Raw genomic sequence first — 23,227 nt, 5'->3', positions numbered from 1 at the left:
ATTTCATTTAGTTTATAAGTATAGTTACCGTCTATCTTTTAACAATTTCCTTAGAGCTCTTAATCCTTAATGAAGATTGAGAGTTGAATTCAAACCTTTGCTGGGCAAATATGATTAACCGAGTGAAAAAAACAGAACTGAGACTCATTCTATCCAAAAAGGCTTAGAACTTAAATTCCTTTCTATACATTTTTTTGTTCACTTCCAATTTTGTATGCAAATTGGCCTATAATATAAACCAACATCTTTAGTCATTTAGAAGGAGGGAATTATCATTGTATCCTTAGAATTATAATATGAATTAGATGAAATCTGTTCTGGTTACAATAATACAAATTTTTAAATACTTTAAAAGATGCTTTAACATACTGAAACTTGCTAGTTTATATCTTCAGGTCATCATTGCTACTATATATAAAATATATATATATAACATTCTCTGTGGGAAGGTCAGTATCAACCAGTGTCTACTGGTTAAAAGGGAAAAGGGATGACTTGGCTTATTTAAGCTAATTACCAAAAGATATAGAGAAGCCTTCAACTCAAGGAACAAGCAGAGTGAACTATTAGTTACATAAAGCAAATCTACAGCAAAATAATAAAATTACCCTGGAATCTCTCCTTTATGAAGTTTAAGGAATTCATTGCACACTGCTGCATGTCTCCTGCTCTGTTGCGTGGTCCCAGGGATGCGTAGTTCCTGGAGGTGCAGAGTTCATGAGCCCTGAGCCTGCAGTACTCCATCTCTGCGACATGCATGCAGAGAAAGATGAGGGTGTGCTTTCCTGCTGGTGAAGACACAGATTAGAAACATCAGTAATCCTTGCTAATCACTTCACATGCCTTTGACATGTTTATTCACAACTGCTTGTACTTATACCTCACCAGATAACACTTAGCCTACTCCTAACCAACCTTATCTTTGTTCAGTTCTCTGGTTAGTAATTCTCAGATAACCTGAAGCACAATGGATCTGAACTTTACACACCTATTAAATGTGTACTTCCTATGAGGGTTACCATCTACAGTAAGATGAAAAAGACTATTTTTTTTTTTTTATTGCAAAGTCAGATATACAGAGAAGAGGAGAGGCAGAGAGGAAGATCTGCAGTCCGCTGACTCACTCCCCAAGCAGCCGCAATGGCTGGAGCTCAGCTGATCCGATACCTGGAGCCAGGAGCCTCCTTGGGTCTCCGAGGCAGGTGCAGGGTCCCAAGGCTGCTCAACTCAACTGCCATCCTCAACTGCTTTCCCAGATCACAAGCATGGAACTGGATGGGAAGCAGGCCTGCCAGAATTAGAACCAAAACCCATATGGGAGTGAGTGAGGACTTTAACCACTACACTACTATGCTGGGCCCCCAAAAGGCTCTTTTGAAAAAGAGATGTTAAGTGTTTATTTGAAAGTCAGAATTTGTAAAGATAGAGGGACAGAGGGAAAGGGGGAATATCCTACATCCGCTGGCTGATTCCCTAAATGGCCGTAAAAACAGGGGTTGGGCTGGGCCTAACAAAGGGTCAAGGAACTCCACCCTGGTCTCCCAGGTGGATGCAGCCATCATTGGCTGCCTTCCTGAGAATGTGTTATCAGATGTGATATCAGAAGCAAAGGAACTGGGTCTCACAACCAGACGCTCTGGTATGGGCATGACATGTCCATGTCTGATCATAGACATCCCAGATGGTGGGTTAGCTCGCTGTGCCACAGCTTGCTCTTCCCTAAAAATCAGCAAGGCATGAAAAATATATAATGAAACAGACCCCTAAAATGGATTCTTAAAAAAAAGCCCCAATTTAACATTATATTTCAGTGCCTTGGATATAAGGAAAATGGAAAAATTATGTTGGCAGCGGAGGAAATCCTGCCTATCTCCCTGGCCCTGTCTTCTCAGCTCAAGTCCTGTGGACAGAATCAAACTACAAATTAAGCTGAAATTCTGCTATCGTTCTTGCAGTGTCTTGCTCAGAAACCTTTGAAAACTGTTTACTTTGAAATGAAGAGAAAGGCCCACCCTTACTGTAGCGTTCACAATCAACCTTTCTTTCTTTCCCTTTCCTAACTTTTACGGTTTGTCATGATCTCCCCTGTACCTCTATTTCCCCACATTTTGGCTATCCATGCCTTCCGAAGGACTAGGATCATTTCTCCTTATTGTAAGATAATGACAGCAGCTACCCTGCCTAGTCACCGGTGAGTTAATTCACTACGCAAATACCTACTGAGTCCCTCCTAGCAAAAGGCCCTTGTCTATTTGCTGATAAAACAGCACTGAACAAATTGGAGTCTCCTCCCTCAAGGCATTTTTTGGTAGAGAAAATACATGGTGCAAAATATATGGGAAACACAAAATAGGCCCAAAAGACAGTGTACCATTGTGATGAGTTCTATGAAGGAAAGTAACATAGGATACCATAGATTGAGTAGCCAGTTAGTTCTGTTTATTGTGCTGCTATTTAAATCATAAGAACATAAATTAAATAAGCATACTATTTTTTAAATTTATTTATTTTAATTGGAAGATCAGTATTACACAGAGAAGGAGAGGCAGAGAGAATGATCTTTCATCCACTAATCCATTCCCCAAGTGGCCACAAACGGAGCTTGCTCCAGGTGTCTTACCTGGGCACAGGGGACCCCTAGGCTTTGGGCCATCTCTACTCCATTCCCACAAAGTTGGATGGAAAGTGGAGCAGCTGGAATATGAACTGTCACCCATATGGGATCCCAGCACATGCAAGGCAAGGACTTTAGCCACTAGGCTACCAGGTTGGGCCCACAGTAGAGTCTTGAAGGAGGAGTTTATCAGAACAAGGAGGTAGCCGGCACAAAGGTCCTAAGATACAAATAGGCATATTGTATCCATGGTAAAGAAAGACTAGTATGTGCCCAAAGGGAAGAATGGAAGGAAAAGAGACCAGAGAGAGAGGAGCGAGCTTTGGGAGCAAGTTTGGATTTCAGTCCCCATGAATTGGGAAACTAGCAGTGAGTTTTGGTCATAGAAATGATAGGCAGTTTCAGAGGATCATTCTGAGTGTTCTCTGAGGACGCAGAGCAAGCATAAAAGCAGGAACGATGGTTAAGATGGCCTGGCCATTATATTGGTAATGGAGAGTAGTGACCTAAGCCAGGTTGGTGGCAATAGAGGTGATGAAAAGCAGTCAGCATCAGGCCACTGTTTTGGAAGCAGAGCTTAGTGTTGTGTGGTACATTTTCATCCAGGTAAGAATGGTTTTGGCCTGAGCAAATTAAGACGTGTGTTTTTATTTATTAAGCTGATAGATGAGGAAGGAGACAGAGGATCATCATGGCATGGCTTCTTTTGGGTACCCTGAGTCAGAGAGGCCCATTTGTGACCAAGCTTTAGCGTATCATCTTCTGTGCCAGCCCAGGATTCACCTGCAGCTATGCTAGGAAGTTGCTGTGTGTTCAGTCACCATCCATGTGTTGGAACCCATGGTTTTCTTCAAGACAAAGCTGAAGCTGTGTATGGGGTTTTACATTCCTCTCAACCAGTGCTGGGCCAGAATTGGCATGGAGACATCCCATGTTCTATATCCTTCCGGGGCCAACCCCAAGATGTGTGTTTGTACCCTGAGAAGATCTCTAGGAAGATGGATTCTGTTGGTCAGGATGAGCTGATTACTCAAATGACTCCTTTCATTGTCCAACATCTCCACTCCTTGACTTCTTAAAATTCCTTCCCTGCCTCCTCCTAAAGTAAACAAGTCATGACAGAGAGTGCTGGGGAGGAATTCAGACTAAGACTATTCATCCAGATGTCGGCGTCCATGAAAGATGGGGTGTGCTTCTCTGACAACCAGGGGCTAGTGTCAGGAATGGAGAGTTTCGCACATCTACACGAAAGCATTGCACCAATCCTGGAAATGGGTAGATTCCTCCACATGCTGATTCCCTCCTCCCCCCTTTCTGCCTCATGTGAACTCATCCACATGAACTTACAGATGCTCCTCAAGGAATAGTCTGAGCTCTCGTTGAGATCACAGTAGAATTTCTAGATAGTAGTACTGAGAAGTGGTGAGAATTTGGTTTTACAATCTCTATATGGTTATTTGCAAATGATTTTGAAAAAAAATAGTAGGAGTAACAGAGGGGGGCCCTAAATCAACCTTTGGTGTTACTTTTTTGTTTAATTATTTACTTATTTGAAAGTTGGGATGGCAGAGAGAGATGGGGGAAAGACACAGGAAGGAAAGCTATCATATTGTGGCTCACTACCCAAGTGGCCCCAGGTCAAAGCCAGGAGCCAAGCATTCCATCTGAGTCTCCCACATCTGTGCTGGAACACTGATGACGTGAGCAATAACCGCTGCCTTCCTAGGCACCATAACAGGGAACTGAGCAGCCACAATCTGAACTGGCCCCTGAATATGGGATGCTAGCATTCCAAGCAGTAGCCACAATGCTGGCCTTTTCAATAACCTTTTCATAGTGGTTTGTGCTGACCCACATGTTTTCACAATATCTTAGCAAAGGATTCAGAGCACGTTTTGATGGTGGCTTGAGTAGGAAAACAAATAAAGGTGAGGGAAACCCTCATTAACAAGGTAAGGTAGCTTTGATTCAATGTGTTAGATAAAGCATGTCCCTTCTCACCTACCTTTTATTGCATTCCACAGTAATTTCTCCATTGCTGAAAGCATCCAGAATTTGAGCTTTCCTGCTAGGCAGGTATTCAAATAATTGTAAAGCAGTAAAAAAAACACATGAATTAAGATTTGGGTTCTTATGAAAGAATTAATCCAAGCACATAAAAGATAGCCCTCATTTTCACAATAATCATATGATTATATCGCCACCAGTGGCTCTTACAGGAAATTACAGGTGACTAAATCAATCCGTTTCCAAATGGCATTGGTAAACATACTAACATCCCATTGCTAACCATCTTCACGGTGTAAGATGAATGGACAATGTTTGATTTCTCATGTAGTCCTGTTTCCAGTGATCAATATTAGACTGTCCAGTGGAGAAGCAGCATAACCAAAGAACATATCTCACAGTAACAGAGGCAGATATGGTAATTTCCTGATTTAGTATGTTCGGATCAGAACGTTGTATTTAAGTAATACTACGGTGTGGAGCATGCCTGTCTACATTTCCTGTTGGGGGGGAAATGCAGCTAACCCTCTAGCTGTCTGTAGCTCACTCCTTCATCTGCATCTGTTAGGCTTGGAAGTCAGCTATACTCTGACAGACCTATATAACATGTGCCCTAAGAGTGACTGGCAGACTCGTGGCTTGTCCTTGGGGTGAAGGGATGGTAGGGAAGTTCATCTTCACAAGAGAGGACTGTGCCCGCATCCAGTGCTTCCTGGAAAGAATTTCAGTGTTGACTGGCAAAGAGTAGAATTCGGACATCTCTCTTGTGCCTTTCCTGCTTGTAGTTCCTCTCTGGAAGGCACACTGACTGCGCTGCCCTTTTGAGGCTGCATCCTGCTGGTTCTAATCACATCTCCAATCGTGCCATCATTGGTGCCACATGAAGTACATGCCTGTGGAATTCCCACATGCTTGTCTCTCTGGCCCTTGAACATCTCAGTCATGTGTACAGTAACTATGAGACGTGTTTCATTCAATGTGCTTTCAAACATTTTCTCTTAGGCCTTTGTGCAGCCATCTAATCAACTCAAAACCTAAAATTCGTGGTGGGTAAGAAGCTAACTTGAGCAGGTTTTTCAGTGACATTTGTTCAGCTTTGAATGACTATAAAAGTAGGCTCAATTTTCTATAGACTGTGGAGTTGTTTTTGTTGTTGTAAAAAGGTTTTGAAATCCATAGCTAGATTTTTCATATTATGGATTTTCCAGAAACTTTTTGCAATAACCTGATAGGAACATTGTGGGAAACAGCACTTAAAAATACCCCAAAATATCACTGCCAACATTTTGGTACGTCTTTCTGTTACTTGTTTTCCCTGATAAGTGTTTTGCAGAATTGATTTCTTTTTCTTAGCAATTATTGTTATCACACTACTAAACAAAATATTAGCACTAACACATCCAAAGAAATGCTTCTCTGTGCTCCATTTTGTTCCATTGGATGTTTTCACTAGACTTCCGCTTTCGGGAGGTTATTCTAGCTTGTTCTAGGTTGTTCTAGGGTTGCAAGGATTGTGTGCATCTGAGATATGGTGCAGCCCTTGGAGTCCCCTGAGAGCTCAGTGGCTTCCTTGGGCCCTCTGCAGCGCCTGCTCCTTCTTGGGGGAACAAGTCCACAACCCTAAGCACGGGCTGCGAGTGTTCTTCCGTTTCAAGGAGACTAAAATTAGATTGCTTCAGTCACTCTTGTGATGGCTCTGACCTCGACCTGCATTTCAGATCTCTGAGAAGCTAGCAGGCTGACTTCTGTGAGATACAGCAGAAATAATAGGTGAGACATAGGCTAGCACATGTTGTGTCAAGCATTAGAAAAGTCGAAGGTCTCATCTGTAACAAGCTAGGTCTGACACTTACATAATTGAGGTGCAAACATAAAACTGAAAAAGTTTGTGAAACGTATCTTGCAGGAACCTTTTGGAGAGTTCCTCACATAATGCTTATTTTAAACATAGCCAAAGAACGCAAAGTAAGAAAAACACAGAGAAATCCGAAGAATCTCACTTGTTGGCATGTTTCTTGGCTTACATATTTTATAGGATGCTTTGTGCAATAGCACCAAATTTGGAATGAGTCCAATAATCAAATTCTAGTGGGCTTAGCAGATTCATCATTTACTTAAAATTTCCCTGAATCAAACAGTTCAGAAGACATATTTAGCTAGGACTAAGCCATAATAAAACCTGAGAGTGGACTGACAATATTGATCCCCTAATTAGATTTTGTGATTCATTATTATCTCTGAGTATATCTTTCAGATTTGATGATTACTTTTTTGAGAAGATTTAGGAATGCAAGTTTATTTTCTATTTTATACTGAATATGTCTACAGTGTATCCACCTGTCTTAAGAAATTGCCTTTGCCTGTGTAAAATCTGCCTGTTAAAATGGACTCAGGGAACACATAGAAGCTTAATTTATGCTCCATATAAGGCACATTTTACCAATGTTTTTTTCAGATGAATCCCATTTTAGTAATGTAATTCCTGTTGTACAGATCCAGTATAAAAGTTATCTGTTATGCAGCAGTCTCTTGGAAAAAATAAAGAAATCAAACAAAAAATTCAGGAGGCTCTAAGTCCTGTTTCCTTATCCCTAAGCCCTCCATCTTTGAGACCCACCTAATGTGGCAACTGCTTTATAATTCTGTCACTTGCACACACTTCCCACTTTCATGAGATACTAGGAATTACCTCCTGGAGGCCAGTATTTGTCCCCAGGCTCATGCTACAAGCAGTATGTCACCAAAATCATGTCATTTGGTTTGTTTTTAACATTGATGACTTGAAAAAATCACCTCCTTGGTATTAACATTTTTGAACTTGGGTCATTCTCTATGTCTGTATTCCTTGTTTCTTGACACTGCATTAAGACTGCAAGCATAGTCTAGCTTCCGGTAAACCTTGATTTTCGTGTGTGTGTGTGTGTGTGTGTGTGTGTGTGTGTGTGTGTGTGTGTTTAATTATCCAACCCTAACCTCTCTTTGGTGTGAATGGAATTCTTTACAAGCAGCACCTAGTGGATGCCTAGTATATATTTGTGAATGAAGGGGAAAAGAAAGAATGAAAGGAGGTGATAATAAAGGAAGAAATGAGAGAGGGAAGGAAGGGAGTTTAGATGTTGAACAAAATGTCATATAGAAGCTAGCTTACTAAACTGTATCTTTTAAGTCTGCTCATTTCATATGATTTTATGACTTGCTTAGGGTCACTCAAAGTATCTACAAAAATATTTGCTGTCTCCAAAATTTAATTATCTAGTATTTTATAATCTGTAAATATTTGAAGTTATAACTTTGTGGGGGCTTTTTTGTGGCTATCTGTTTAATTTCCAAATGTAAATTCAATCCCTTAGGCATCATCTATACTTTATACATCAGATAAAAATGGGCAAATTTAAATCTGAATTTTACTGTAGATGATTTTGCCAGAGAGTACTTGATCAATGAAGTAGCAGGTGTGTCTTCTCAAATGTACTTCCATGTTCTTAAGGTTTAACAGAGGAAGTCTGGAATGTACAAATGGTTTTTCTTTCAAATTTAGAAGTCAGCTGGAGTTTTAGTCATAGTGGCCTCATTGTTACCAGTGGTAGCTACTTTGTGGTGCTTGGATTTGGAAAAGGAAGAATTCAGAGTAAGGGTAAGCAAGATAGCAAAGATAGCAAAATAGCAAAGTCTAGTCAAAGATATACACCTGACAGAGCAGACTTGGTCTCGGGGAAGAACTGATAACAAACTCTGTTCAGATGGGACATTTTGGGGATATTGTTATCATAAGTATGGGTCCCCTCATTTCTCTTCCCTCTTGCCTCTTCTGGGAAAATCCTGGGTTGGGGTGGGATTCTGGCTATGGGATTCCTGGAAATCCTCCCAGATCCTTATCAGCACAGTATGGCAGGACCTAACAGCCCCCTTGGTACAAGGCTGGGAAAATCCCCAGAGCTGCCCCAGGCAGAGGGATCACCACCATCTGACAGGGTTACTGGACAAGCAATTTAGATGTAACTGTAGGCCTGCATTCAGGATTGGTTTCCTTACACAAAAATGCCTTTGCTTCAACATTCAAAATTTCTTTTCTTTTCAGATTTACTTATTTTTCCTTTCATTCGAAAGGCAGATTTACAGAGAGAAGGAGAGACAGAAATATCTTCCATCTGCTGCTCACTTTTCGCATGGCTGCTACAGCTGGAGCTAAGCTGATCTGAAGCCAGGAAGCAGGACTCGCATGCAGGTGCAGGGTCCCAAGACTTTGAGCCATCCTCCTCCGCTTTCCCAGGCTGTAAGCTTGGAACTGGATGGAAAGTGGTGCAGCTGAGACACAAACTGGTGCCCATATGGGATGCTGATGCTTGCAGGTAGAGGATTAGCCTGCAAAGCTATTGCACCTGCTCCCAGATCTCTTCCCATAGTCTTGGACCTGCCTGCCTATCTACCTGCCTTTCTTCTTTCCTTAATTTTTCTCTTTTCTTCTTCTTGTTTTTACGATTTATTTAATTTTATTGGAAAGGCAGATTTACAGAGAGAAGGAGAGGCAAAAAGATCTTCCATCCACTGGTTCGCCCCCGATGGCTTGAGCTCAGCCAATCAGGAGCCAGGAGACTCCTCTGGGTCAACCTCAGGAGTGCAGGGTCCCAAGGTTTAGGGCCATCTTCTACTGCTTTCCCGTGCCATAAACAGGGAGCTGGATGAAAAGTGGAACAGCTGGGACATGAATTGGTGCCCAAATCGGATCCTGATGCTTGCAAGGGGAGGATGTAAGCTGCTGAGCCTTTGTGAGAGGCCCCTCTGGCCCTTTCTTAAATAGATGCTAATGAACACCTGGTTACCTTAGCACCACTACCTTCTACTTACTGATCCTGGATAAGTCACTTAACTCTTCTGAGTCAAAAGACGTAGAATTAATGGTAGCCTTGGGAGCATAAACCAGAACCTGTCTCATTACTTTGTTAATGGCCTAACTATGTAAATATCATCCATTTCATAGCTAATTTTCCGAGATAGCCATCAAATAGCATCCCAAGTTTTGTGTACTACTCTCCACAACAAAAACGAAACCCATTTTGTGTGTGTGTGTGTGTGTGTGTGTGTGTGTGTGTGTGGAAGTGAATGGTTTTATTTCACCGTTACTCAGATATTCAGGTTTCAATTTTAGCCTCTTGTAAATTGTACTGTTAATTCGGTAGATAAAAACATGATTATAATCCCCACCAAGGTAGAAGATTATGAGGAAAGTACAGGATGATGCATGGGGCTTACCCACACTGACTTTTTCTTACACCTTTTCCTACACTAGCCTCCTCGCTCTTGCCATCATTGTTGTCCTTTTATCACAGGGAAGCTCGCTCAGGCTGTTTAGACACCTTAGTCCCACGTGGCAGGTCTCACAGAACAATCTGGTCCCTAAAATTAGAAATTCAATCAGCTTAGATAAACCAGTCAGAATCAAGAGTTGGTTCCAAGCTAACTTGGGCTCAACCTCTGCCATAAAGTAACTTTTTAGCAACCGCCAAGTTTCTTAACCTCTTGTCTCAAAAACTAGATTAAATAAGATGTTGCAACTCTTATATCTGACACCAATTCCTTTCCTCATCAAAATCTCAAACTTGCTTTGTGAGTTAACTTTCCAAGCAAAGGGACCTGTCCTCACTCATGTCTTGGCTCTCCTATTCCAGGCATTTATCGGTTAAGCTAATGGGTTTTACCACCAGAAGGAACCCATTTCTTACCTCAGATTGTCAGCTCATTGGCTGAATGACCACAGGGACAAGTTCATCCAGCTTCTAAGCATGTATCTCCTGGGTGGTCAAACAGAAAGGGGAAAAGTAAAAGAGACCATAAGTATATTATGCTGAAGGAAATAAAAGATGCATTATGGTTACTATCATTTTAGTAGAGAACGAAGTTGGAAAAATCTCTTTAACCTTATAAGGATGTTTGGGTCACAGGTTTAGTCAGTGCACAGGGAGTATCAGGGAAAAGAAGGGACTTGAGGGTGACAGGTGAGCAATGAGTACCCACAAATGGGACCCTTCACAACTGTTGGCTGCCACCAAACTATATCCAGGTTTAGAGAGATCATTGAATGCTGGCATGGAAAAAAAAAATCAGCACTGCAATTGAAGGCACGAGATTGTGGTTGTTTAGGGCTTCTTGGTGGTTGGGGTCTTTTTTTTCTTCTTCCTTTCTCCCAAGGGAGCAGTCATATTTCTCTACGTGGTAAATCCAACACTGTTTTTGCTTGTTTGTTAGCATAGTTCTGAAGAGCGAGCAGAAGCCATTTCTGTCCTTATTTGGTGTGCGGTCAACACTGACAGCTGTGGCAGTTGGAGTCAGCGTTACACATGCCTTTCCAGTTAAGAAACCTGTCTTCGAGAGCCCATAGGTTTTCAAAAAATAAATAAATGAATAAATGGGAATGTTTCCATATTTAGGAGAAGCTCAGGATTCTTAGCTGTTGAGAAAAAAACATCCATTGACTAATTTTAGCAGAATTTCTTGCCACTTAGTTTTTGTAAACGAAACTCCTGGAGGGTTTTAATGCTACAAATAAAACATTTAAGATTTTGTTATGGGATTTAGCTTCAAAATAGCATAATTTTCATTTTGTTCTTATAGTACAAAAAAGGTTTAGAATTGAGAAAATGGTTCCATTACACTGAAGATAAATACTTTTTCAAACTGATAAAATATTAGGCCTACTTGCTGTGCTCGTGAGATAATCCACTTTGGAGGCCAATTTTTTTCTTTTTAATTAGAAAGTCAGATATTCCGAAAGAAGGAGATGTAGGGAGAAAGATCTTCCATTCACTGATTCACTCCACAAGTAGCCACAACTGTCAGAGCTAAGTCAATCTGAAGCAGGATCTTCCTCTGCATCCTCCATGTGGGTGCAGGGTCCCAAGGTTTTGGACCATCCTCCTCTGCTTTCCCAGGCCACAAGCAGAGCTAGATGGGAAGTGAAGCAGCCGGGACAGGAACCAGCATCCATATGGGATCCTGGTGGATGCCAGACAAGGATTTCATCACTAGGTTATCAACCTGGGCCCTAGAAGTCAATTCTTAAAATTCTTGAAATTATTTCTACCAATATTGAAATAGATTCCCTCTCTCCCCAAAACACTTAGAAACATTACCAATAGTAGTGCTTCCAATTTTACCTGGAGTTTTCAGAATTCTTGCAGAAAAATTGACCTAGTCACAACTCTCAAAAAATTTTCTCACAGATTCTCAACTGAAAATCCAATGGATAAGACCAACATCAGTGATCAGAGTCACTGGAAAATTCATAGCTTAATGCTAGTTTTCATTTCTATTCCCTTATTCCATTGCCACCCCGAATATTTGCCCAATGCTGCTATTTTAAGGACAAAAACAAAAACAAAAAATTATTTTGGGGTATGCCAATAATTCATCGGGTCCTAACAGTAACGGTTGTTTTCCCGAGTTTTGTTGTTTTCTTACTTTTTTTTTATTTGTTTGTCAGATGATTTGCCCATTTTAGAAACATAGAAGAGTACAGTCTTATGAAGTACTGAGGCTATTAGTTTGTTCATTTATTTTTATTAAACAGTGTAAGTGTGACTTTGATTTTGTAGACCCTGTGTTTAGGCCATGGGGAGCCAGGGGATAGTCTGTTGGATCTAACGGGGAAGCTGGTGCTTGAATAAGTGGTCAGACATGTGATAGCACTGACTAAGTGGTAGTGCAGCATGCTCTGTGGATTTCACATGGTCTGGGGAAGCAGGGAAGACTTCCTGGAGAAAGTGACTTTCACTTTCCAGTTGGCAAATAAGGAGAGTTGTTTTCAGATTGTATTCATGAACTCTCTACTGACAATAGTGTTTCTGACATTTTATAAGTCTTTATATTACAAAGAGTTGGAAAAATTAGATAATTGCTGATCCCAGATTTTTATACAGATTTTTAAAAGTCCATTATTTCAAATGATTAGTCCATATTAATGTCAAGATCTTAAAGGAATTTGATCCTCCAGTTGTTTTCTTTTGAATAGTTGGAAAAATCTTTCAGGATTTTGTCAACCATATAGAATTTTCACAGATACACTCTTTCTTTTGCTATGCTTTCATTCTCTCTCCCTAATCTTTCTTTCACTTAGCAAAGTGTTTAAAAGGAGTTCTGTTGTGTGATTAAATCGGAAAAGCTTGGCTTAATCTTCAGAAAGTTAGGGCCATTCCTAGAAGTACTCAACTAACATGTGTTCTCATGTGTAGAGTCTAAAGAAATTGAATGGTGGTGAGCGGAATGTGGCATGGGAAAGAGGCGGGAAATGTTGACTGACAGATCCTGGGTAAGAGGCAGAGCGATGAAAGTCTGTAAGTAGAAAGTGTAACATCTATTGAAAACTAAGCACAGAATGGGTATCTTTACTCCTGAAAAATACCAAATTCTTGAAAGGATCAATATTTTGTCCTCAAGTGGTTATTCCATGACATATACGTGTAATAAAACCTCACAAACTGTCTTATAAATATGTACCATTTTATATGCCTTTTAGAACTTTTGAAATGGAAGCATGATGCATGATGAATCATTTTCACTTAGAATTTACACTTTCATTGGTCTCTTATGCTTATATTGGAATACATGTGTTGCTGCTAGTTTGCCTATATCGAAGCTTTGCTCTCTAACTACATTGATTAGTTTGTAGCTTTCAGCACTATGTGGCATCTTAACTCTCTTAACAGCCCACTGATTTTCGCTTCAGAGTTCCCCACCCCTCAACAGAATGTGATCCAAAACAAGTATTTGAAAATAATTCAAAGGAACGACTAGCATTATTTTGGCACCTCCAAAATAATTTGGAGTTGGCTATGATAATAAACTGATGCAACAAGAGGGCTTTCTAAACACAGTCAATCATGTGAAAGGTGGACATTAGTTGAAGAAGTGCTCAAGTCTGGTTGTCACACTTCCTTTTGTCAAACTCTTTGCAGTGGATCACTCTAGGAAGAAAATTGACAACTTCTTGTCAATGGCACTCTTACCAGATGTAGCTGGTAAGGAATTTGCTGCCGCATTAACGTCTGCTGGCATGAAGTCTGTGACCAGTGAGTATTTCAAAACCTAGCATTATCCTGAAGCTCATCAATGTACGGCATTGGTTTCCTGAGGCAATGTGTTTCAACATCACTCAACCCACTAATGCAACTATTTCTCTAAAGTTTAGCTGAGCCTCTGCCCCTCCCCCCAACCTTCTCTATACCCGTCAGCATTGACCCGGCGTTTAAGGAAATGAATGCTTGTGTGGATAAATTGAAATTCTCCCAATTTTAAGCTTGAAAGTTTCCATTTGATTCATACTTAGCTATCTCCTGGAAAGGAAATTCTAACTTTCAGTCACAGACACCAAAACCCAAATTTGTCATAAGGAACATCTGGAATTTTGGAACTAAATTCCCCAAAATATTCAAGAGGCAAAAAGGATACTTTATTTAGAGCTCTGCAGAATGCAAAATCTAGGTTATTGGCAGGAGGTGGGCCTTTTAGTGAGATTTTTAGGGACAGGAACCGTATGAGTAGCAATTGGATGGGAAGATTGTTTAACTTTAGGGGTGTTGTTTTCTTTGGTATGTAAGTTTACTTCAAGTGTAAAAGAAGAGTTTGCATCAGGAATAGGATCTATCTTTTTGCAATTGAGATTTACTAAAATTGCTCTGGAAAAATAAACTCCGTAATGTCACTAATTTGAATATTGAAGAGATATGCACTCTAGCTCTGGCGTTATGGCACAGCAGGTTAAGCTGTAGCCTGTGACCTCGACATCCTGTAAGAGCTCTGGTTGAAGTCCCAGCTGCTCCACTTCCAGCTCTCTGATAACACGCCTGGGGAACTAGGAGAAGATGCCTTTGGTCCTTGGACCCTTCTCACCGGCTTTGGAGACCCTGATGAGGCTACTGGCTCCTGAATCCTGGCTTTGGCCTGGCGCAATCCTGATTTGTGGCAGCCATTTGGGGAATGAACCAGCCGATGAGAGATCTCTGTCTCTCCCTCTCTATGCCATTCTGTCTTCAAATAAATAATTCATTCTTTAAAAGAATCTACCCATTTATACTCATCCTTTTTTAATGTATGGTATCAGTGGAGGCAGAGATACAAACAGCTGAGTAACATTTCATCCTGGAAAACATGTCATTGATTTTTTTCCCAATTACTTAAATTCTGATATCTGTGAAACATCAGCAGATTCCTCAAAACAGAGTTGGTATTTTTACTTGCAGTCAAAGCTCAACTTTGCTTATGATTAATCTCAGAAACAGGGAGCTTATTTTTCTGACCTTGTTGTGGCCTAAGAAGGATTATGTGTAACTGCACAGAAGATGTAAGAAGGCAGTCAGAGATTACTTGATGCCAAAATAAATAAATAAGTCAACATTGGCAGACACTCCTTGTGTCTTTATCCAATGTCGCTCCAGCAAAAAGAACCAGAATTCAGAGGTTCCTGTTTATAATTTCACATTTGTAGGGTTTTTTTGGTCTTAAGTCTTTTAAATGTCCATTTTCCAGAAACAAAGGCAAAAAGAAATTCTTTTGACAAAAGTGTACAGGAATACTTTCCCTTTCCTTCCTTGTGCATTTTGAGTAAAAGCTAGTCATTGAACCATAGCTTCATTCTGGATTATTATCCCTTTATCAGTTGGATACCAATTAACAATACCACTTTTAAAATGTAAATTGGCAAGGAGACAAAAGCAATAATTAGTGGATATATATATATGTTGCTGGCTTGAACATGGGTGGATTAAAGGTTAGGGTTTATCTTGCTGTACATGAACTTGGGGTAACAATGAAAGTAGTGTTTTGCTGCTTCCAAGCTGTAGAGGTGCTGTGACTTTCGTAATTAGAGATCAGTGCTCTTGTTTCCCCTACAAAGTTTAAAGGAGAATGAGAGCTTTGTACAGCATGCAAGATTTGAATTGGTCTCTTTCCAGGGCCATTGCTGCCGAACACTGCTACTTATTTCTGGGTCCCCACTCACCTACCTTTCCCACCCATCTACCTCCCCACCCACTGTCAGTTCTCCTTCCCTCTTCCCCAATCTACCAGTTCTGTTTCTCTAGCTGGCTTCTGTCTCAGATGAAACCATTTGACTAAATAGCAAGTTGTTCAACTCTGGGTTAGTTCTGCCAGGAGTGTCTGTATTGCCTAAGCACTGCCCCCAGTTGAATGTTAGATTGCCTAAAGCCATGAAATGGTAATAGTTCAACTTCTGATGCCAGAGGAACAGATTGGTATGAGTATGGACACCTTCTGTAATGGTACCAGGAGGGAGACTACTGACTTTGCTCACATGAAATGCAGACCTCCAAACAAAACTGAGAAAAGGCCATTTCTGAAACAGGATCATGCCACCAGCTGATTGAGAGAGCCTGGGCCCATGTTGGAGCTCTTGGCCCCTCCAGGATCGCTGCTGCTGTTCGAGGCAGCATCAGTCACCTGTTCTGTTTGCATCTATTTACCAGATAACAAAGAGGTGCAACTGCAAACGTGTGTTCTGTTACTCATTCCCGAGGCTGATACACAACCTGTAGTGTTCTCGAAAACTCCTGATGTGCTGGATGCTGTTGTGGGCACAAGCATCATCTCTGTTCGTTGTCTTGAGTTTCCATGGCTGTTGGGGGGCTATTTTGGACCTGTTTGGTAAGAAAGAGAGAAACTGAGCTTTGGTGGTCTCAACATTTGACAGATAGGGTGATGTTTATTTTGTTCACTGACTAGTCAGTATTTTCCAGTTCAGAGAGGGTTAAATTCTCTCTGGTCCACTGCGGGCCTGGCTAATCTTGCTATGCCTTGGTATACAGCTGAGGTCACACACCGGGCAGTGTTTGGACAGGGACTGATGGAATTGCACTGTGTTGTTAGCGTTAAATACCACTCGGGGGTGAGGACAGATGACGACATCAGGGTCCTTTGACTCCCTCAGTACAGTATCTTGAATTATGTGCCTCCTCAAAATACACTGGCCCCATAAAACATCCAAAGGCTCTCTTTGGCTTCCATCATTTATGTTATTTGAAAGACAGTTGTTGTAAGGGATTTATCTGAGAGTTGAGAAATGTTTCTAGGGAATAGAAATTGGGGGAAAAAAGAATCATTGATCCCTGCTGTCGAAGTCGCGCATTATAGTTCATGCTCCAAAGTGACGCAGCGTCTCCCTGAGGGCCAGGCTGCCAAAAGCTTTGAAAGTGATCTGCCTGTTCCCCTTCCCCCCACCCTGACTTGCAGGGAGCCAACCAGTCCTGTCGACACGATTCAGTCCTTGTGAAAGGTTCGCTCTTACTGATGTCTGTCCACGTTGCAAAGAAAAGTTGGAAACAGGGAAAATGATACTAGGCAGCTGGCAGTGTGAAATTTAGTATCTTTGTTCAATTTCTGAATCCCAGGCATGGTTTGCTTTTATTTTGTAGCAGAGCCCTGTACTTCCTTTATTTCTTTTTTTAATGTTCACACTCAACGTGAAGGTTCAGCCCCCTTCAGCTAGCCTGCCTTCAGTTGCATGTGTAATCAGGAGTGGTGTGTGACCTCGCTGTGTAATCAGCCCTCTATTGAAAAACAAAGTTTCAAGGGAGTGTTTCTCACATTAATAATAAGATAAAGGCTGAGTGAAGCAAGCTGTGTCGTAAAGGGCAAGACTCATACAGCAGGAAGTCCTGGCCATCCCTTCCAGCTCTGCCTCAGCCAGCTGCCACCTCTCTGTCAGCGCATACCACTACACGGAGGAAATGCCCTCCCTCAGCTACAAGTGCCTGCTGCTCCGCACGCAGCCCTGCGACCCCAGGGCCCTGCACCCCCTCTGACTTCGCTGTACCTGTGGAGCTTGGCACCCACTTACAAATGGCTTTTCTCTGGGATCCTCTGGGAATCACAGTGCCAGGACCATCTCCAAGAGCCAAGTCAAGATTGCGCTTGTCAAAGTCCTACAGGTATTGATTTTTCATTGTGCTTGGGGGAAAGACTAGTGCCTCTGGTCTCGGCCCTTTGCAAACAAACCCTTACCCTGTGTTGATGCATTTCATTTTTAATGTCGGTTATGTCGCTAGGGTATGTTTTTTTAAGAGTCGGGGTTCATGGGAACCTGCTGAAGTAGAAGGAAGTTTGACTTTTTCTAAAAGTTAATACTGAGAAGTCAGTGGTAAACTTGAGAGGGAAAAAAAAAGTTTCTATTACCTTACTATGATCTGGACAACATGTATGTTCATGTCTTTTGGATTAATATCATTAAAACTCTCCACCCTGACTTAAGGTTAATGCTTTAAATATTAGGCAGGTATTCTTGTTTAATTAAATAAGCAAACAGCATCAATGAAAATGGCGCAATACTGTTTATAAAAGTTATAGAACTTTCACATGTAAACATTGCCATTCTCTCCACACTCTAAGTGATTACTCGGAGTTTTAGCTTGTTCTGCTGAATTGGACGCTGTGAATGCAATGAGAATAGTTTCTGATATTTATGATCTTTGGAACCACTTATCTCTTTATCTGGAAACCATGTGCAAACAGGCTGAATCCCATGCTTCCAGGACATTGTCAGTGACTTCATTTTGCATCCGAGTTAACTTCTTTTAAGCAAATACCTAGAGCGAGAGATGACAGAATCTTTGGTTTTCTTTTTTGTTTGGTGTGAATGTTCTAGATATGTATAAGGAAAAGACTGGTTCTTCACAATCTTGTGTTTCTGATTGATTCCAGTTTATGCCACTGGCAGTTGTTTCAGCGATTATGAAATAAGGCAAATATAATTGTCATAAAAAGGTCTTTCTTAGATGAAATGCCATGCATTTTGATGTTGCCAGACCTTCATAGCACCATATAGTAACTTTTAATTAAAATAGGCTCTGATTTGCTTCCATAGAAAATATCCAGAATTGAATTAAGATAATTCATAAGAATGATTTATTTTCCCTAGATAGTCAGAAAAACAATCATTATAGGATTTTTTAGGAAACTATCAGATCAGAGAAATCAAATTATGAAATTCTATAGTAGCAATGTACCAGCAATTTTTAACAAGGGATAAACATAAATTGTCAGAAACATGTATATGTGGCGCTTGCAATGATTTCCATTTCAAAATAAACTCCCTGCTATATATTTTTGTAACTGATGATTGTTGTAATCAGGTTTAGATTTTTGTATTAATGAAATGTGGTTGAACATTAGAAGTTATGTGCCTACAGTACACTTCACAGTCCACTAAATATGATTTGCATGTTTACTATTTGCATCTCAAGGCAATTGTGTGCTATCACCTATATATATATATATATATATATAACTATACATATTTCCACCAGATTGTATCTTATGGTCTCTTTTGTTCATGGAGATTTTTTAGTGAGTTTCTTGATGTCATAAATATGTAACTGCTGGGCAGAGAAATCTTAAGAAATACAGTTTAAACTCTTCCATATGATTCACACATATATTTTACAGAACTTTCCTTCTTGACCTGGCCAAGATCCTTTTCTTGTTTCTTTGGTCTAGTTCTGGCCTTTTCAAAAATACCACCATTGATACAATTAAATATGATTTTTACATGTAATTAAATAACTCAGATTTGTAGTTCTAAGAAGCTTCCTTTTTGACAGGCTTAAGAGAGGAGGACCATGTCACCAATAGCCATTGTGGACCCATCTTTTTGGGGAACTTCAGAGACATCACTCTTCTTTTATTTCATCTTAGTTTGCATATTAGTTGCCTGCATGTTGATTAATACAATTACTTACACGTTCTGTTTTCATCAACTCTGGATCCTAATGTGGCTTTTCTTTTGTCCTACAAACTTTTGGAAGTCAGAAGCTCCTTTATGTAGAACTGGAGTGCCATTAAGTGTCAATCCATAAAGTCTTTATTGACACAACCAAAATTATTCTATGATCATGCCTAGTATAGGTCCAGAGTTGAGTGTAGGGATTAGGGAGATCAACAGCTGGTCACCCGTTCTCACATATACAGGGGACTCTCACTCCTCCAGAAGATGATACGTTCAGGCAGAACAGTATCTGACAATAACAAAAGAAAATGTTTACCAGTTAGCTTTACATTTTTATCATAACTGTTGAAATACGTCCTGAGTTGACACAAGAATTTGCACATGCATGCAAACCTGCACGTGGAAGCACACACACGTCAGAGCCCTAAGTGTGCTCAATAGCACTTCAGTCCTGGAATCAGAGGTGCTGAACTACTTAAACATTTAAAAACCCCATAATTTAAGTTTCTCTCTCTGCATTTGTTTATTTCTGCTATAATATAAAAGATTCTTAAAATATGGAGGAAACTTAAGCTTTTCTCGGCCTTTCAGAGGTTTTGGATGTGAACTTGCTATTGAAATAGCTGGCTACTAGCCAATATTTCTTCAGTAGACTTCTCCCTTAGAAGATGGCTTGCTTAAGAGCACTATTTTATTTTCTGCAAAATGTTCAAATATGTCTATCCGAGTGTTTTGTTTTTCTCTTTTCCTCCCCTTGGACTATCAAATGGACTTCAATGAGCAACTCTAGTTTTCCTCTTAACTTTCAGCTGGGATTTTTTTTTCTTTCTTTGTTTTGCTCTCACTTCTGTGGGCATTCGGGCTCATGGAAAGCCAAGTCTGTAAGATACAGAATTCAGTTAGAGACTTATTTAATAAAGTAGTCATAAGCAATATATATTTGATGTGTGCTGACTCCCGAGAAGTACAATCTGAGACATCGATACAATGCTGAAAATAAATTTGAAAGTATTTCAGCAGTAGCGTGATTTTCATCCTTTGTAGGTAAAATATATTCTTAGAATAAAGCCAAGTTCAATTAAGTTGTAATGATTAAACTAGGTTTGTGTTAATGCACAAAGAGAGATTGAGAAGAGAGGAAGAGGGAGAAGGAAAGGAAAAAAGAAGGGAGAAGAGGGAGGGGAGGAGAGGGGAAAAGGGGAGTTACATAATGGAGATTCTGCTTTTCCTCCATGGTCCTAGAATGAGAGTCAACTCTTGTCTATGTGATGAAGTCACTGTAGCACTGGGCACTGGTTCTGACGGACAGGACTGCTCTGAAGGACGAGGCACTAGTTGATCATCAAGGTGCTAGGCACACTTGTTTGAAAATTAGTTTCTTTAGAGTAACTCCTCTTACATCTGTCTTAGGAAAAAGAAGGCAATGATCATGGTATTGTTAGGTTGTAGAAAGTAGTGTTCATTCTTATTGGATGACCTAACTATAGTACCTGAAAAAAAAATGATCTTGAAGGAAAGAAAGTTGTAAAGAGCTGAGACTTAGCAAGAATGTGAGTTTTGCCAATTCTTTTTAATGAAACACTTGAAATATTTTGCATTTTTAAAAACATTATTATTTGAAAATGTTAAATAAAAAAATCTTCAGGAGATGGTCCTGTTTTCAGTGAGAACAGATCACAAAACTCACTGCCTTTTCTCTTCTCCAAGGGGGATGTTCAAAGGAGTATTTGATGTGGTGATTATGGAGTGGGAGCTGGGACCTGGAAAAGAATCATCCAGGGCTTGTTCAGCTGTGGGGTGGAGACCATTCCATTACACCTGACAGTCCAGATACAGGAGTATTTTTCAGTTTTCTTGTCCTTTATACTAATAAGGGGAATCGGATATACTGCAAAAGTGAAATCCAGAAAACTCTCTCATTATTGCCAATTACTTCAACTCCAGCATTTTAGCAGACTTGCCAGATCAGTAATTCAATGTATGTAGTAAACATATTTTTACCTTTTGTAGAAGGATTAACAAGTGAATTTTTAAAACCGAACAGAGTAGGAAATCTAGTATCATACTGTCAGGGTATATTTAACTGATTCATTGAGAGTGCTCCTTTTATTGACGAGTAGAGATGCATACTACATTTGCCTATGCATGCAATGGCATGATACAATTAAATAGCAGAATGTTAAGCTTGTAACTATTACTAAAGGACTACACTACTGTAGTAATGTGGGGAAAATGGTGGGAGGAGGAAAATGAGGAAAGAAGGGAGGGAGGGAGGAACGCTGTATCTACAAAGCTGTATCATATACAGTAGTAACGACATGAAAAGAAGTGAAAGAGTGTGGGATTTAGAAGCACTCAATGTGACACATGTTGCTCAGGCCATGTGTGAAGCAATAAAGCAGCATTTGCTGGGATGAGAAAGAAATCTTACAAGATCCCCTGTGTAACTGTGACCTGGAGTTGTGCAGGTGGGCATGAACAGAGAGACCACAAAAGAGCATAGTCTCAGAACTATTCTAATAACATGGCATTTCTTATTCAATAATGCCCCCCTAGAAAGTGCTATCATAAAGAGGGAATGAATACCACTGACAAGTCAACACACTGAGATACAGTGTTCTGAGTACAACAAGAGCACCTCTTACTGACTAACATTTTTATATTTCAAAGCTTTTCAGGTGTGGCAGATGTGGTAGCTGCTGTTTCAGTGCTCCCCAACTCATCCCATTCTTTAGAACAGGGCAAGCATAATTGTCAAGCAGGTTCAACAGTGCTTGGGATGCCCCCACACCATGTTAGTGCTGGATTGAATCAAGGTTTCTCCACTTCCTATCAAGCTTCCTACTAGGAGGCAACAGGTGAAATGTCAGGTGTTTTGTGTCCTTGCCACCCAGGTGGAAGATGCTTATAGCATTCTAATCTTGTTTTTTGGCCGGGGCCAACCTTGGCTCTCAGAGACACTTGGAGAGTGAAGCAGAGTGTTCCCTGTCTCTGTCTCTCTCCTGTTTCCTCTTCTCCCTTTCCTCCCCCAACCTCTGCTGCTCTACATTTCAACTAACTACATGGAAGTAAACAAAGAAACATTTAATAATTCTTCATGGCAAAGGACAAGAATTGGCAGCACAATTAATTTCAAATGATGGAGGAATTATTGGAGGCTCTAGGACCAGAGGCCATACACATAAGTGATCAAAAAGTCCAGAGGGAGAACCAGAACTAATGTGTGTTGAGCACCTGCTATGTTCAAGGCAATGTTTCCAGTGTGATGTCTGCGTACTGTCTCATGCATGCCATCCTCCAGAGCAACCCCAGTAGACAAATCTAGTACCACCTTTATTTGATCAATGAGAAGACTAGCTAGAATTTCTTAAATGAATGAACTCTGACAATCGTTCGAAGACTCTAGACTTCTCAACAGTCACCTTCCCCTCAACTCTTGTTTCCTAACCATATCCCCATTTGTGACACGAGGAGGAATTCCATGTGAGGGGTATGATCCTACCAGAATTACCATCCTTCTCTGTGGATCTTGCGGTCATTTCCTGAAGAAAGAACATTTTATGATTGCACATGGAGTAGGGCTGAGAGTTCAGTTAAAATATAAATGTACTAAGATTTAACCTGTCTTTCAGCCTAAATGATATGAACTGACAATAGTATTAAGTAAGAGCATCAAAGAAAAATGCTCCTTAAGTTAAACATTTTTTTTAAAGGACACTGCTAGTCAACTTTATGCAGACTGGGGTATGTTTTTATAGCATTCCATCTGGCTCACTTCAACTGGCCAAAAACATTGGTCACATAATCAGATTTTGCTGCCAAATTACTATTCCCTGCCCAGCTGTTCAGAGGAGCCGGAAGATTCCCAGAGCTAAAGA

General features: G+C 40.4%; 1 protein-coding gene across 6 annotated transcripts in view; it reads left to right on the top strand.

Annotated features, from left to right (window-relative positions):
• The window catches only part of PDE4D (phosphodiesterase 4D), a 1,371,497-nt gene that overhangs the window by 1,028,113 nt on the left and 320,157 nt on the right, over positions 1-23,227 (top strand). Inside the window, exon 1 of one of the 6 annotated variants that reach the window (XM_040977575.1) lies at positions 17,346-17,556. The exons of the other annotated variants lie outside the window; for them this stretch is intronic. Coding sequence (XP_040833509.1) covers positions 17,468-17,556 — 89 coding nt within the window. The 5' untranslated portion in view covers positions 17,346-17,467. Of the gene's footprint in view, positions 1-17,345; positions 17,557-23,227 lie in introns of those variants that run through there. 6 annotated transcript variants of the gene reach the window in all.

Source organism: Ochotona curzoniae, unplaced genomic scaffold (assembly GCF_017591425.1).
Source record: "Ochotona curzoniae isolate NIBS_2020 unplaced genomic scaffold, NIBS_Ocur_1.0 contig_2754, whole genome shotgun sequence".
In the NCBI taxonomy this organism is placed as follows: domain Eukaryota; kingdom Metazoa; phylum Chordata; class Mammalia; order Lagomorpha; family Ochotonidae; genus Ochotona; species Ochotona curzoniae.
This window is presented reverse-complemented; position numbering and strand designations above follow the sequence as displayed.